The sequence below is a fragment of the Lepus europaeus genome, chromosome 12, assembly GCF_033115175.1.
Source record: "Lepus europaeus isolate LE1 chromosome 12, mLepTim1.pri, whole genome shotgun sequence".
Taxonomy (NCBI): Eukaryota; Metazoa; Chordata; class Mammalia; order Lagomorpha; family Leporidae; genus Lepus; species Lepus europaeus.
The window spans coordinates 5,201,813-5,217,988 of NC_084838.1; the positions used below are offsets into that span (position 1 = coordinate 5,201,813).

A 16,176-nucleotide genomic window follows, 5' to 3' on the forward strand; every position below is an offset into this window, starting at 1 on the left:
CTTGGGTTAAATGGGATTCTGAGCGTGGAACTTAAGGTGATGCTGCTGGTTAGAGGCGGGGCTTCGGGGAAGTCACCAGGGTGGGGTCACAGATCGAGCCCCAAGCCCCCTCCTCCCGGTGACTTTGGATGCAGAGGGAGAGGCGTCAGCGTCAGCGCCGTGGTGGTGACGTGCGCGGCCCCCGCACCTGGCTCCCTCCTGAACGTGCACAATGGAAGCTTTCTTGATAAGGCGGCTTGCCTCGGGTATTTTGTCACAGTGACAAAAGGTGACTAAAGTAGGGAGAGGTCCCACCGCCTTGGGGAGCTCAGCATGGACCAGTGCCCGCGGAGGCCAGCTGCCAACCGGGCCTCAGGCTACACATCTTTAAAAGGGGTCTCCTAACTCTACCTCCCTTAAATCTGACACCCTCTGTGGTTGGCCCAGTGTGGGGCGAGAAGACAGTGTCCAGTGACCCTGTGGCCATTGCCCCAGCTGTAGGGTGGTGTCACTCCTTCTTTTTAAAGATTTATTTATTTGAAAGGTAGAGAGGTACGGGGGGAAGCTCTTCCAATCCCTGTGTCACTCCCCAAAAGACCAAAGCAGTTGTAGCTGGCCCAGGCTGAGTCCAGGAGCCTGGATCTCCATCCGGGTCTCCCACGTGGGTGCAGGGGCCATCTTGGGCCATCTTCCACTGCTTTCCCAGGCGCATTGGCAGGGAGCTGGATGGGAAGTGGAGCAGCCGGGACTCGACCTGGCCATCACATGGGATGCCAGCGTCCATTCCTGGTGCCACTTCCGAAGGCCGCCTTGGATGTCTTGGGAATGGCATGGCGTCAGCGGCCCCGCGGCAGCCGGGCGGGCTGCTGGCAGCCTCCAGCTCTCACCACTTGTACCTGATGATGTGTCAGCTTGTGTGTTTCAGCTGCAGGATGAGTGTGTCATTGGCGAATTCCTAACGCACTCTTTCCCAGCCCTGGCTGATGGGCGGGGGGGAGCGGAAGCAGGTGTCCCGGGGCACTGTCCATTATCTCCTGTGGTCTCGGCCCATCCGGCAGCCAGCCCCACTCTGACATACCCGTCGGGCTCCCAAAGGCTCTGGGAAGCAGACAGACTGGAGTCAGGACCCAGAACCACACTCCTCCCTCATCTCCATCTGGATTATCTTGGGTCTCAGGGCCAGAAATCCGAATCAGATGGACTGGATTCCGGGCAATTCAGTGAGCTGTGGCTGTGGCTGGAGGTCAGGCACAGACCCCGTGAACCACGACCCCTGCCCCGGAGCGCGGAGACAGGGAGGCGGCCTCTGGAGAGGGCAGAACGGATACGGCCACGATCAATCAATGATTGATTGGGTGAGCCTGGCCGAGCATGCGAGATGTGAGCACAGATTTGAAGGCCAGGTTTCGGCTCAGTGAACCCCTGGGGGAAGGGAGTTCCGACGGGGTGGGATGGGCATACCTGGGGACCAGCAAGGCGGCAGGGTGGCTGGCTCAGTAAGTGCGAGTGGGAGACGGAATGGAGATCGGAGAGAAAGTGGAGCCAGCTGGGCGCGGACCCCAGGGCTCTGTCCGCGCCACCACAGAGCTTGGAGCAAAGGGGGTGTTCTCTGACGTCTGTTTAAGCAAAGAAGGAAGCTTCTAGACATCTAGCCCCGGGGTGACTGGGAGGCCAGGGCCTCGTTGTCTCTTCCCGGGCTGGGGCTCCCTTAGTGCGGGGAGGGAGCCCGGCTGTCAGTACCAGAATCTCCCAGGCTCCTTCACTGAGTCCCGTGCTAGGGAGCTTGTGATTGGCTGGCCTGGGTCACATGGCTGCCACATACAAAAAGGGGTGCTCTGATTGGCTGCCCCCTGCCCCATATGCTCAACAGGAGCTCAGTTCTTGCAAAGGAGTAGTCAGAGGAAGGGAGACGGACAAGGTGGCCGGCTCACCCTGGGTGGGGGGTGCCGGGGTGGCCCCCTGCCGGGCCTCTGTCCCAGGAGGGGCTTCCGAGCCACCCGAGCAGTGGGTCCGAGGCAGCTTGGGACCCCTGCGTCCCCAGTTGCAGTGTCTGGGTTCGAGTCCCAGCTCCGCTTCCAGTTCCAGCTTCCTGCAAGGCGCGCCCTGGGAGGCGGCAGGTGATGGCTCAAGGTCTTGGGTCCCTGCCCCGCACGTGGGAGCCCCTGGTGGAGCGCCAGGCTGTTTCCTGACGTCCTCCTGGTTCAACCTCAGCCTTGTGGGCATTTGGGGGAGTGAACTGAGCAGACTGGAGATCTCCACCTCTGTCTCTCAAATGAATAATAAATAAAGAAATAAGTAGACAGCTCCTTGCTCCGTGCCTGGTGTGCATCTGTGGCCCGCACAGCACATTTCGCAAACGCTGCATCTCAGACGAGGGCTGACGCCAGCCACAGGGATGACTCCCGGCCGTTAAAGTGACGGTAAAAGGTCACTTCAGCCCCAGCCGCTTCGAGTTCCACGTGTGCGGTTCCCCACCGCCGGCTGCATGGGCCAGGAACCAGCGGCCGAGGTGGGGCCGCTTCCTCCTCCCCCGGCCTCCTCTGATGTTCCAGGCAATTAACCAGCATGAAGAGCAGGGTTTCGGATCCTCAGGAAATACCAAGGACTGGAGCTGGAATAAACCCGCCCAGCAGGCAGCCGAGGGGGCAGGCGGGGGCACCTTTGCAGCCCTGACAGCGTGGAAGACCTGACCTCACCTGGGAAGACACAGGCCTTGCGCTTATTTCTGTGCACGCACTCTTGGGTGTCCAGCAGGCCACCCCTCCCCGTGCCCACCGCCAGGCTCCCGGCCCCTCCCCGGCGGCCAGGGGCACCGAGCTCACCGAAAGGCAAAGAAGCCAAGGCCCAGTGAGGAGCCCGGCCACGGTCGGCACCGCACTCCGAACGGCAGTGGCGGCTCCCCTGGCCGGGGGTGGCTTTGTGGACGCTCCTGGCTGCAGATCAGAGAAGGTTCTGTCCTCCTTGCCAAGCCGTGGCCTCGCTGGCTCATTTCAGCGGCCGGGAGGAAGAGATTCCGGCTGAGGTCGGGTCCGTGGGCGGGAGGTTTCCCGGCAGGGTCTCCCTCTGCCCAGCCCTGTAGCAGGAGCGCGTCTCTCCTGACCTTTCAGAAGAACCAGCCGGGCAGGGACAGACTCCGGCTGTCACAGGATGGGTCTGGTCCACGATTCTGGGGGTGGCACAGGCACTGGACCCCAACCGGATAGCTGGGCCTTTTTTTTTTTTTTTCTTTTAAGATTTTATTTATTGGAGCCGGTACTGTGGCGTAGCGGGTAAACATGCCGCCTGTGGTGCTGGCATCCCATAGGGCGCCTCTGTTAGAGTCCTGGCTGCTCCACTTCTGATCCAGCTCTCTGCTGTGGCCTGGGAAAGCAGTGGAGATGGCCCTAGAGCTTGGGCCCCTGTACCCATGTGAGAGGTAGAGTTACAGACAGTGAGAGGCAGAGAGAGAGAGAGATCTCCATCTGCTGGTTCACTCCCCAAATGGCCACAACAGCCTGAGCTGGGCCGATCCAAAGCCAGGAGCCAGGAGCTTCTTCCGGGTCTCCCACGAGGGTGCAGGGGCCCAAGCACTTGAGCCGTCACCATTGCCTCCGAGGGAGCTGCAGCCAGGAGCCCGGGCACTCCGATGTGGGCGTGGCTGTCTTAACCTGGGGTCGCAGCCGTGAGGACAAAGGCCCACGTGCCCAAGCTGCCTCCAGGGGTTTCCCAGAACTGGGACAAGAGAAGCAGGCATCGGAGTCCCCACGCAGCAAGGAGGGGGCTCGCTCGGCTCCCGGGACGCAGGGGTGCACCCCTACTGGCCGTGCCCGATGGGGCCTTTGTGGGCGCCAGCGCCAGTCTGGCCTGGCAGCCGGGGACTCAGGACACGAGGGTCGCTTTATCAAACACAGCGTTCGTCCAGGTAAAGCAGTGTGTGGCGCGTCGTGAGGGGCAGGACATCACGGTCCCCAGCAGCAGGGGCGGGTTTCCCCAGCCTCCCTCCTGACGTCCCGCTGGGGAGGGAAGCGGCCCCATTACCAGGAGGAGGAAGCCCAGGCCCAGAGGCTCATCCTGATCGTGGCCACCTCCGCGCCGGGTGCTCGGTCAGCAGCGGCAACGGGGGCCGGTGCACCTTGCAGCCGAGGAGACCCGCTCAGAGGGGGACCCTGCCTTCCCCGGGGCCGCACAGCTGCCCGCCTCCTCCCAGGGCTGGCACCAGGCTCGAGGCCAGCTGGGTCTGGTTCTGGCCGGTCCGCCCCGGATCTCTGCGCCATCCCTGAGGCTCCAGGTATTCCCAAGAATGGAGCAGGTGCAGGAGGCTGTTTTCTCCCTCCCTCCCTCCCCCCCCGCCAGCAGATCCAAAGAGAGTAGGAGACCCCTGCGTTCACCAGGACCCCCGGGGACACAGCAAGGTGGTGGAGCGGCGAATGTTAGGGCTCAGAGGGTTGGTGCTCTCCGGGAGGGGCTTCCAGGGGAGGAGTGGGCCACTGGCCTTGGAGGGGCCTGGTCGCTGTCACCATGGTAACAAATGGCCCAGGTGCTCCCTCACTGGGCCTCACGGGGCTCAGGCGAGGCTCCGAGGCTCTGCGGGCTGGAGGAGCTCCTGGGGAGAGACTTTTCCCCTGGTTTTTCCCAGCACCTGCAGCTCGCTCCTCCCATGACTTCAGCCCTGCGTCTGTCCCCAGGCCAGCTGCCGCCTCCTACAAGGCCCTGAGGGAGCCTGGTGCTCACCTGCAGTCCTTACGAGACCCCTGTCTGCAAAGTCCTTTAGCCGCGGAAGGTGACGCGTTCGCAGATTCTAGGGAGGACATGTAGACCCCAGGCAGGTGGGAAGCCCCCATGGACAGCAAAGCCTCGGCCACACGGGTGTGGCTGAGTCCCAAGTCCGGGCTGGGCTGGGGCAGATGGCTTGGTCCCCTTGCCCTGACCCCTCCGGTCATGGATCTGTGACATCCGCCACGTGGGGGATCCCCTTCTGGGCACCGACCCCCAGCATTCCAGCCGAGGAAACGGATCTGAGTGGGATTCGAAAGTGTTTCAGGGTTTGCCAGCGCCGGATGGGGGTGGGGGTGGGGGTGGGCGTGGGGATCTCCGGGCTCTGCAGCATCCGGAGGCAGAAGTTGCTCCTCCTTAGCGTCCTAGGAGAGGGGGCTGCTGGCACGGCCGGTGGGCGGGCCGGCAGGCGGGGAGTGGGCGGGTGCTGGGTGGGGACGGCCTCGGCGGCTCTGCCCACCTCCTCCGTGCTCTCCCGCAGCCGCCCGTCTCACTCTCAGTCCCGCCGCTGCTGCTGCTGCCGCCGCCATCATCCATCCGTCCGTCCGTCTGTCCGTCTGTCCATCCCGGAGCGCTCCTCGCGGACATGCCTGCCCCCAGCCTGGCCATGACGAGCGGCCAGGCGCTCCCAGCCTTCCTGCTCTGCAGCGTACTGCTGGTTCTTAAGATGTACGCGGTGGCCGTCATCACTGGGCAAGTGAGACTTCGGAAGAAGGTACGTGCCCTCCGCGGGGATCCCCCGGCCCGGCCCGCTCCTGCCCTGGGACAGCCAGCCAGGCGGTGTGAGGGCCAGCGCGAGAGCTGGCTCGGGACCGTGTCCTCCCAGACCCCTGGATGGCTCCCCCCTGGCTCTGGGGGCCAGCAGCACCCGCCACCTCTGGCTCCTGCCGTCGGGACAGGTGACTCAGCCCGGGCCTCCCTGGACGGTGGCGCGTGGGATCCGTGAGCAGTGTGAGGGCGCAAAGCCTGCGCCTGACCTGGCGGCTTCCCGGCCCAGGAGCTCTGACGCCCGGGGCGAGCAGGAGCCGGCAAACCTCCCAGTGGAAATTCCCAGGCGGCCAGGCGCAGGCTGCCCAGGACCCAGGGCGGCCTCCAGAGGCTGGGTCTCGGCCGTGGGGCACCCAGTGGGGACTTTCCTCCCCGTCCAAGTCCTTGAACCCTGACGGTGACCAGAGGGGGCCGGGGCAGGCGCAGGGCCCAGCGCGGCAGCACTCGGCACCTGGCACTGACCACGACCGCGGTGGGTCTGCAAAGCCCAGGCCATGCTCAGGTCCATGAGAGAATGCTGAGGCCCTGGGGCACCTGCTGCTTATCTTCCCAGGTATTTTAAGTGGGGAGTCATTTCCTGTCGGGAGGCAAGCTAGGGGCGCAGACTCCAGACACCTGCTCTGGGAGCCTGGAGCTTGCCCGGGAGCCACGCTCAGTCCCTGGTGCAGGCACACACAGCCTGCCTGGGGGCACGGGGTGGGAGGTGCAAGAGCCGACACCTGCAGTCAGTCCCAGAGCCCTTCCTGTGTGCCACCCCCTGGGTGTTAAATCCCCAGCAGGGTGGGCGTGGGCGTGCAGTGCCCCAGGGCCTGGGTTCCAGTCCCCGCTCCACTCCCCCTCCAGCTTCCTGCTAACGTTGCACACCCTGGGTGATGGCTGAGGTACCCCGGTGCCTGCCGCTCACCTGGGAGACCCGCATTGAGTCTCGAGTTCCCACAGTTGCAGGCATTTGGGGAGTGAATGAGCGGATGGGAGATCTCTCCCCTTCACATAAGAATAAATGAACAGCAACGCGAGAGTTCCTGCCCCGGCCCTGGGGGAGGCTGGGGGGGGGGGGGGGGGCTGTGTTCACCTGGGCTAAGAGGCCGCCCTGGGCTTCTGGCTTCTCACGCTTGCCAAGTTCACACAGCCGGGGTTGAACGTAGGGGGCGGGTCCAGGGCCCACAGCCTCTCAGGGCTGGGGAGCCTCCGCGAGGGGATTTAGGGTTGGGAGGAGGTGGGCCTGCTGCTCTGCAGATAGGAACCCTTTCGCCTGCCCCTGCGGCCTCTCCTGGGGCTCGGGGTCTGCACAGGCCCCTGTGGTGTCCAGGGAGCAGAGATGACAGACATGGGCTGGGGCTTCTCTGCCCATCCCCCACCCCGGGCAAGTCTGGGGGCACGGGGGGGGGCACTCAGTGCCTGCCCTGAGCCCACGCTCTCAGCCCCTATGACTGGAGCCAACGCCAGTGGCTCCTACCCGCAAGCCTGCCCCCTGCTCCTGGGGGAGTCGGAGCCCAGGTTCTCGGCACCAGGAGGTGCTAAGGCTGGCTCCTGGCAGCCGGCTGGCGTGAACGCGAGGTGAGCAAGGCCATGGGTTCGGAAGGCAGGCGTCCCCTGAACGCCGAGGCCCTAGGAGGGGGGTCCCGGGCCTGCAGACTCTGGGTAGCTGCCGATGCGTGGTCTCCAGGGCCAGCAGGGAGGAACTCTGGGTGTGGAGCTCCTGCTGTAACCCCGACAGGCGTCAGGCCATTCACATGGGGGCAGGGCAGGCCTGCCCTCGGGCCAGCGCTGAGTCAGAAGCACGGGTTTGGCCATCGGATGAGCCCTATGGCAAAGCTGCCGAGAGACAGGTTCTGCTTGGAGCGGCCGGGCGGCAGCAGGTGGAGCGGGGGCTGGGGGCTGGACGCTGGACCCCTGCTGCCTGGAGCGTGACCTTGAGGGACACTGACGAGTCCCTGAGCACCCCCCCCCCCCCCAGTGCTAGAGGCTTCCCCAGGCCTCGGCCCGCCCATCACCGGGTGCCTGGGCTCCCTTTCACCCGAGTTTGCAGGTGAGAAAGCTGAGGCACGGGGAAGTTCAGAGCCGGGGTTCAAGGCCAGGGCTGGCAAGCCTCCCCTCGTGCATTTGTGGCGAAGTCCAAATTCTGACGGTGCCTCCAGGACCCCGCTGACCCCTACAACTCCATCCCGGGCCCTGGCCCATGGTCTCGGGGCTCCCCTCATGCTGGTTTTCCTGCTCTAAGCTGTCCAGCTCCTTCTGACCCCAGGGCCTTTGCACCTGCTGTTCTCTGTCGATGCACCCTTCAACCTCAGGGAAGCCTTCTCTCACCCCCCACGGACATCTCTGTGAACAGGTGAGACCACCTGGTCTCCCCTGGTTCCGAGGTGGCTCCCTGTCAGCTGTGAGCTTCGCAGCAGCAGGGACAGGAGGGTCTTGGGGCAGACCCAGTGGCTGCTGTGGACACAGGTGTGTGACCCAGACCTCTGTCCCAATGCGGAGCGCAGGCCCGGGGGGACGGCCACGTCTCCCGGTCAGTGATCCTCCACTGCTGTCTTTCAGGCTTTCGCCAACCCCGAGGACGCCCTGCGGCACGGAGGCCCCCAGTACTGCAGAAGCGACCCGGATGTGGAGCGGTGCCTCAGGCAAGTACTTCCAGGTCACGGCAGGGGGGCCGAGCTCTCCCGTGCACCTGTTTGTTCCTTGTCTAACAAATGCTCAGAAAGTGACGCACGGCCCTTCGAGAAGTCTGTGGAAAATGGGATTAAAAGATAAGTTTTCTTTGGTGCAAAAACATCTTGAAGTCCGTGTAGATGACGAATGTGCGGCTCCGAGGTGTGTTTAAGAAGTTCGTGAACAAAAATTCATGGAAAATGTGTACAGTGGTGCTGACTATGTGTAGATAGCAAGATTTGCACCAAAATAAACTTCCCTTAAATTTCACTTTCCACAAACTTTTATTTAAAGGCTGAGGGGGAGACAGACAGAGGGGGGCCTCGCATCTGCTGCTTCCCCCTCCAGATGCCCACAGCAGCCACGGCTGGGCCAGGATCCAGGTCTCCCACGTGGGTGGCAGGTGCACAAGCACCCGGGCCGTCACTGCTGCCTCGCAGGGTGTGCGGGAGCAGAGCTGGGACCTGAACTCAGGCCATCCCCAAGGCAGAGAGAGAGAGACAGACAGAGGGACAGAGAGACAGAGAGAGAGAGAGAGGTCTTTCATCCGCCGTTTCACTCTCCAATTGGCTGCAATGGCCAGAGCTGTGCCTATCCAAAGCCAGGAGCCAGGTGCTTCTTCCAGGTCTCCCACACAGGTGCAGGGGCCCAAGGACTTGGGCCATCCTCCACTGCTTTCCCAGGCCACAGCAGAGAGCTGGCTGGGAAGTGGAGCAGCCGGGACTTGAACTGACACCCACATGGGATGCCGGCACTGCAGGCGGCGGCTTTACCCGCTACGCCACAGCGCCGGCCCTTAACGCCGTTTTCAGCGGACTGTTTGACATGCGGTCAAATTGTCAGACCTCCGCCGACGTGACCGGCAAAGATTCAGACCGTGTTTGGTTTTTGTTTTGCGTTTCTCCTCCTGCGTGGAGGTGGCCATCTTTCCGTGGGCCGCACGCGTCCCCAGCTAGTTAGAAACAGTTTCCCTTCCTGTGGCCATCGGAGCGGCTCACTGCAGACGCGTTGGGTCGTGGTGAGAATCCGTAGGATGCGAAGAGGGAAACCGCTGCCGATTCGCAGCCCTGTTAACACTCCCGGCTCTCTCCTGCCCGTCTTCTGTGTCGAAATACGGTTCACAAAAGCGGGCGCGCCGTGGGCTGTCCTCGGGGCTCTGTTTTCCCAGCATCCTCTGTGTCATACGCGGTTCCACGCTGTCAGACTGACTCAAAGCCTGATGCTTCAGGCCCGGCCGTGTCTAAATCAGCGTGGGACGCGGTGTGGATTTCCTGTGGCCAGTGCCGGCCTCGCGGCTCTTGGCAGCAGCCTGGGGAGGGGGCCTCCGGGGCAGGGCGGGGGGGGGGGAGCAGGAAGCCCTCCCGAGGCCCCAGGTGTGCGGGCGAGGCCCCAGGTGTGCGGGCGTGGGTGGGACACTGAAGTTTGAATAGTAGGAATTCCTTCATGAAAAGGAAGGCTGTGGCTTTTCTTCTGCTGTTTTTCTTGGCCCTGGACAATAATATCCGCACCTGTGGTTTCCAGCCATCACAGGATGTGTAATGTAGGCGTGGAGGCTCTTGCTCTCCCACTCTCCTAGTGTGGCTACAATGTGTAAGGAGCCGTGCGAGCCCCACCCAGCCACCGCCCATCCCCCGTCTGTCCATCCTCCCTCCCCCACCCTCACTCATCCACTTTATATCCGTGAGGATGCACTGGGGGCTCCTGTGTGCGGGGGGCGGGAGGGGGGGGGCGGCTGGGACCCCAGGGCTCGTCAGCCCCCAGACTTCACCGGACGTCAGGCAAACTCAGGGGGCCACCAGTCCTGCTGTCCATTCCGGAAGGCTGGCTGGAACCGAGCGAGACCCCCCCACACCCCAGCCCCCCAGAAGCAAAACTTGGCTAAATGCTAGCCCAGCGTGCAGGGGGCAGTCCCAGTCCACACAGGCACGCTTACAGCTTGGTTCTGGGAGCGGGATCTGCTTTGCAGATTGGCATGGGCTGGAGCCAGAATGTGGGCCAACTCTGCAGGAGGCCAGGAGGCCCGGCTGTCCCTGGGCACGCATGCACGAGGACAGCGTGGCGCTCCGTGCTCTGTCGCCAAGGGCACAGCACCACAGCCCGGCTGAGCTGTAGAGGAGGAGGCTTGCTTTGGCTCTCGGCTCCAGGGGTTCAAGGTCCGGGTCTGGCGCTAGCGTTCCCGGGCTGTCTGCCCCGGCTGGCACCTGTCTTCACCACGCAGCTGCCCCAGGTCAGGTGGCTGGCCCTGGCAGGTGAGAGGCAGGCCAGATACGGCTGGCAGGAGCTGGCTTGGGGAGCCTCCGCCCTCCCAGCTGCGGCTGCCTTGACTGTGACACACACGGCCCGGGCTCGGGCTCTGTCTGCTACGTGACTCCCTCCAGGTCTCAGCTTTGGGGGCGGGGGCGGGAGGTGAGTTGGCTGCGTCCCTGTCCCTGCGCTGGGCCAGCCCCAAGCCGCAGGGAGCCTTCTCAGCCCTGCGTGGTGACCCTGGGCGGGAGCTGCTGCGGCTCAACGCTCAGCCTGCTGTCTGGAGGGGCCTCTGCTTCCTCCGCCCGCTCGCGCTGCCCGGCTTCCTCCCCCACCGGCTCTCTGGGCCTGGCCGTGGCCGTGGCCCTGGCCCTGGCCCTGGCCCTGCCGCTCCTCCCAGGCTCTGCCCGTGAGGGTAAACGCGCTCTTTGGGGAGAGAGGTCTGGGCGGAGCGGTTCTCTCCGCTGCTTGTACTTTCCCTGCAGCTTTCAAATAAATACGAGGTTTGCGGGAGGTGGATCAGAAGAGTTTATTTTGGTGTTAAACAATTTTGAAATCCGTGCAGTTTCTTCATTACAGCATCTTCCAGTGGGCTTTTAAAAAAGCCCCATGCATGTCTGGATTCCAGAGGTTTTGGCACCAAAATAGATGCGTCTTTTTGTCCCGTGTTTTCCCATAAACATCTGGCGGGCCCTGTACATAAATACCGCAGAGCGGCTCCTCCGGGGTACCGCCTGGGGGGCTGTTGGTGGTCGATTTTGGGGGAAGCTTGTCTTTGCTTTCATGGTAGGGAGGGAGCTTGGTGGAGTGGCCTGGGGCAGTGCAGGCCCCGCCCTTCCAGACGCTGTCCCCTGCTGCCCCGGCCAAGGCTATGGACCTGGAGTGGCCCAGTCCCCGCCTACTCCTCTCCCCCCCCCTCCGAGGCTGGCCCCCCAGGATCCGCCAGAGCCCGCCTCTCTCTGCTGTGGGCAGGCTGCGTCTTCCCAGAGCTGGGAGACACCTGCCCGGATGCAAACTTGTTTTTTTTTTTTTTTTTTTTTTAAAGATTTATTTGAAAGGCAGAATTACGGAGAGAGAAGGAGAGACAGACAGAGGAGGTCTTCTACTGGTTCACTCCCCAAAGGGCGGGGCCAGGCAGAAGCCAGGAGCCAGGAGCTTCTTCCGGGTCTCCTGCGTGGGTGCAGGGGCCCAAGCACTTGGACCATCTTCCACTGCTTTCCCAGGCCATAGCAGGGAGCTGGATCAAAGTGGAGCAGCCGGGACTTGAACCCGTGCTCGGATGGGATGGGCGCTGTCCACTTGCTTTCCCCGTAGCTGGGTCACGAAGTCGAGGCTCACGTCAGGGACGGAGACACCGGCGGCCGACCCCCGAGTTCATTCTGAGAAAGCTTCTGGAAGCTCCTGTGCCTCAGGCTGAACCCCAGGTTCTTCCCCCGACTTCCCCAGGTGCCCTCCTCTCCTGTGCCACGCCCCAGCCCCTGCGCCGCCTCTCTGAGCTTACTCCTACCACAGGGCCTTTGCACATGTCCATCCCACTCCCAGGAGAGTTCTTCCTTGCCTCTGTCCAGTCTCCTTTCTGGACCACCCAGCCACACTGCGGAGATGTCCCCGCCCCCGCCCTGCCCAGTGCCGGGGCGTCCAGCACTCCGGGCCCCGCCTTGCCCTCTTTTTAGGCCCTCACCCAAGACCCCACTTGCCAGCAGGAGTGACAAGGAGGCCTCCGGGTCAGGTCACCTTCAGGGGCCTCCAGCTGGACCAGCACCTGCGGTGACCATTCCAGCGGGGGTCTGGAGAGGGGGCTTCTGTCCCTGCAGGGCCGTGGCCTGTCGCAGGGGAGGGCACAGTCTGGGCTCCGGACTCATGTTTACCTGCGCGCCCTCCGCGTGGTCGCTCATGGCCGTCCAGGGTCTGGTTGCTCCTAGTCTCTAATTTATGGGACTGACGTCCTTCCCCTTCATAAAGCAAACTGACCGCTAGCAGGGGTCACGGGAAACGTGAGCCGGCTCTTAGCAGAAGTGGGTGAGCTTTCTCTCGGCAGATTATTTACAGTGGGGTACACACAGCCCGCGCTCCTCCCACCCACACGCCCGACTACTTTAAACAAGGAGCCGAGCCAGATCCCGGGGCAGGAGGAGGAGGGGGAGCCCTGGGCCCCGGGTGGGGGCTGGGCCGGCCCCAGGGGGCACACGCGGCTCTGGGGATTGCTGTCCCTGGCACCTGAGTGTAGGGGCAGCGGCAGAGTCAGGAGAAGGAGGCGCAGGAGAGACCCGCCCTGGGGGTCCAAAGCCCTAACTCAAGTCAGAATGGGCTCGAACCCCAGCTCCACCAAGTGCCCAGCCGCTCAGAGCCCTGCGTCTCCTGCCCGTGTCCTGGAAGCAGAGGGCACTGCAGGGCCGAGTGTGGCAGGGGCCACCGTGGGAAGACGGAAGCCAGCGGCCCTGTGTGACGCCCCCTCCCAGGGCCTTGGCTTTCCCGGGCTGCTTGCTCCAGGCCCCTGCTGGGCACTGCTGCCTCCCTCCTGGTCATGCCCATGAAGGAACTGAGCGGCTGGGACCCGGAGGGGAACAAGGCCCCGGCCCCTCGGGCAGCCGTGCTGGGGAGGGCCTGGCTCACCCCCCACCAGCCCCCTCCCGCCCCAGGCGGCTGTGCTGCCCAGGGCCTGGCTCACCCCTCACTAGCCCCCTGCCCCAGGGTGGCCATGCCGGGAGGGCCTGGCTCACTCCCCACCAGCCCCCTGCCCCGGGGTGGCCATGCCGGGAGGGCCTGGCTCACCCCCCACCAGCCCCCTGCCCCCAGGGTGGCCGTGCTGGGAGGGCCTGGCTCACTCCCCACCAGCCCCCTGCCCCAGGGTGGCCATGCCGGGAGGGCCTGGCTCACCCCCCACCAGCCCCCTGCCCCCAGGGTGGCCGTGCCGGGAGGGCCTGGCTCACTCCCCACCAGCCCCCTGCCCCAGGGTGGCCATGCCGGGAGGGCCTGGCTCACTCCCCACCAGTCCCCTGCCCTGGGGTGGCCATGCCAGGAGGGCCTGGCTCACTCCCCACCAGTCCCCTGCCCTGGGGTGGCCATGCCAGGAGGGCCTGGCTCACTCCCCACCAGTCCCCTGCCCTGGGGTGGCCATGCCGGGAGGGCCTGGTTCACCCCCTACCAGCCCCCTGCCCCGGGGTGGTCATGCCGGGAGGGCCTGGCTCATCCCCACCAGCCTCCTGCCCTGGGTGGCTGTGCTGGGAGGGCCTGGCTCACCCGTGCCCTGGGCTGCCGTGCTAGGAGGGCCTGGCTCACCCCCCACCAGCCCCCTGCCCTCGGCGGCCGTGCTGGGTGGGCCTGGCTCACTCCCGCCTCGCCTCCGCAGAGCCCACCGCAACGACATGGAGACCATCTACCCTTTCCTCTTCCTGGGCCTGGTCTACTCCTTCCTGGGGCCTGAGCCCCTCATCGCCTGGATGCATTTCCTGGTCTTCTTCCTGGGCCGCCTGGTGCACACGGTGGCCTACCTGGGGAAGCTGCGGCCGCCCACGCGCTCCCTGGCCTACACCCTGGCCCAGCTGCCCTGCGCCTCCATGGCCCTGCAGATCCTCTGGGAAGCGGCCCGCCACCTGTGACTGCCCAGCGCCAGTGCCACCCGCCACCTGTGACCGCCCAGCGCCAGCGCCGCCCACTCAGGGGCCTGGCACCCCGTCTGCTGTGTGAGGGGCCCTGGCTTCCTACTAAGCCAGCTGCACTCATGGCCTGTGTGAGCATGTGTGTGCACGTGTGTCTGTGTGCACATACATGTATGTACCTGCGTGTGCCTGCGTGTTTCTTAGCCCCTTAGATTCCTGGATGGAGTCACCGACTGGAGCCATTGAGAGACTGCTCTCAGACAAGTAGAAAATCCTCCACCCTGAGTGACAGCCGGGCGTGGCGGAGAGAGACTGCTCAGGACTCCCAGAGCCAACCCCCGCCCCGGGCGGGACCGCGCAGGCCAAGCTCCGGGCCACTCCACTGCGGTCCAGACTGCGTCCCTAAGAGCGCTGTGGCTCCTTCGAAATCTGTGAAGTTTCAGAACAGCGGGGGAACCGCGTGCATGTGTGTGTGTGCACGCCTGTGTCCCAGGCTCCCGTCGGACCACGCGCATGTGGTTGTCGATCATTAAACGGCAGTTTCGGAGCCTCCGGGGTTGCTGCGTTCCCGGGGTCCCCCCCCCCCCCCACTGCCCCTGCAGGCCTGAGGCTCCGGCTTGCTGGGCGGTTTTGCTGGTGTGTGCCTGGGGCCGACCGTCAGGACTGGTCCCTGGCACACACCGAGGGACCCCGGTGCTGCTCCCACCGAGCCTCCCGGTGCGGGAGCAGATGAGCCCCGGATGCCCAAGTCGGGGTCCCCTGCCCTGTGGTGCTCCCGCCTGGCTGTTGTCCATGCGAGGCTGACACCTTCAGCCCGGGGCTACCCGGCTCCAAATCTCTGCTGCCTCAGTTTCCCCAAGTGCTCCCTCCCAGCACCCCGCGGGCCCCGAGCACCTCTGACTGATGGGGCCTGCCCTGGCGGGGTGTGGGGGGAAGGGGCTCAACGCTGCAAGACCCCAGACCTCGGCAGGAAGTGTAGCCGGCTCTGCCCAGCTTCCGCTGCGAGCTGGAAGCGGTCACAGTGCCCCCTGGTGGTGAGACGCGGCCTCTGTCCCTGGGAGAGCCCGGCACTGATAGAGGCGGCATTTCCAGAGGAAGGCACGGGTCGGGCGGCAGCCTGGCACACGTCTGTTCCGGTGTTTTCCATCCCTGGGAAGAGGGAAGTGCATCCGCGGCAACCGTGTGAGCCTGAGCCCTGGGGGATGGAGGCGGCCGCCCAGGCTCCCGGGCCCTCATCCGTCCACCGGCCCAGCAGCTCCTCCACGACCCTGCACCCGCAGGCCAGGGCCTGCAGAACAGCAAGTGCCCACAGCCCAGGGGAAGGCGGGTGCGGGAGCAGTGGGAGAGCCCTCTGACCCTGGCAGGGCAGGGGCCCCCAGACGCAGTCTGAGGCTTCAGGGGTCTCCAAGCCCGGGTGCAAAGATGAGAACCCCAGGGCCTGGGCTGGGAAGTGAAGGGGGAGGAGAGCCAGGCGCCTTGGAGTCCCGCGTGGAGGGCAGGGGCTGGACAGGGGGCAGCGGGCACAGTGGCTGTGGCATGGCCCTTGCTGGGGGCCCCCGGGGAGTGGCAGGTGCAGGAGAGGCAGTGGGGAAGGGTGGCGCCCAGAGCAGAGTCCCAAGGGAGAGGGGAGGCAGGGCCACCCCTGCAGGTGGGGCCTCGGGCTGCTCATACCTGCTGCCCTAGCCAGAGGCAGCAGAATGCGGCTGTCCCCACCCCCCGCGATCACCCCAGCCCAGAGTGCGGGTGGGCTTCTTCCTGACCTCGACCGCCCCAGACTCCACCCAGGTGGCGGCCACCTCCCCCTTCCTCCTGTTGCTGGTCCAGGGGCTTCCAGAGCCACAGCCCAGGGAGGCAGCTCAGGACTTCTCAGCCCCTTGGGGGTGGGGCGTGGGGTCAAGGCCAGGGGCCATCTCCTAGGAAATGGGCGAGCTGGGGTTTGTGCAGACACCCCCCCCCCCAGGGGGAGGGGAGGGGTGGGCGGGGACTGAGCTTTCAAATTGTACAAATTTACTGCTGTGCCAGCATTCACGCCCCTCCCCCACATGCCTCCTTGGGACAGGCAGAGCTGGTGGCCCCCGCCCACCGGGTCCCCGTCCCCCCACCCCCAGTGCTGGTGGCCCATGCCTACCTGGCTCTCTGTCCCCCAGTCCCCCAATGCTGGCGGCCCCCGCCCACCTGGTCCCGT

General features: G+C 64.9%; 1 protein-coding gene across 1 annotated transcript; it reads left to right on the forward strand.

Moving 5' to 3' along the window:
- The first annotated feature begins 5,202 nt into the window (after nt 1–5,202).
- PTGES (prostaglandin E synthase) lies at nt 5,203–14,559 on the forward strand. Its single transcript, XM_062207391.1, has 3 exons — nt 5,203–5,446; nt 8,038–8,120; nt 13,742–14,559. The coding sequence occupies exons 1-3, from the start codon at nt 5,318–5,320 to the stop codon at nt 13,989–13,991; spliced, it is 462 nt and encodes a 153-aa protein (XP_062063375.1). The 5' UTR covers nt 5,203–5,317; the 3' UTR covers nt 13,992–14,559.
- The last annotated feature ends 1,617 nt before the right edge of the window (nt 14,560–16,176 follow it).

Excerpts from the sequence above, each read along its gene's own strand:
- PTGES (XM_062207391.1), top strand. The coding sequence starts at position 5,318 with ATGCCTGCCCCCAGCCTGGCCATGACGAGCGGCCAGGCGCTCCCAGCC. Across the intron at positions 5,447-8,037 it reads AAGTGAGACTTCGGAAGAAG|GCTTTCGCCAACCCCGAGGA; the intron begins GTACGTGCCCTC and ends GCTGTCTTTCAG. Across the intron at positions 8,121-13,741 it reads GATGTGGAGCGGTGCCTCAG|AGCCCACCGCAACGACATGG; the intron begins GCAAGTACTTCC and ends TCGCCTCCGCAG.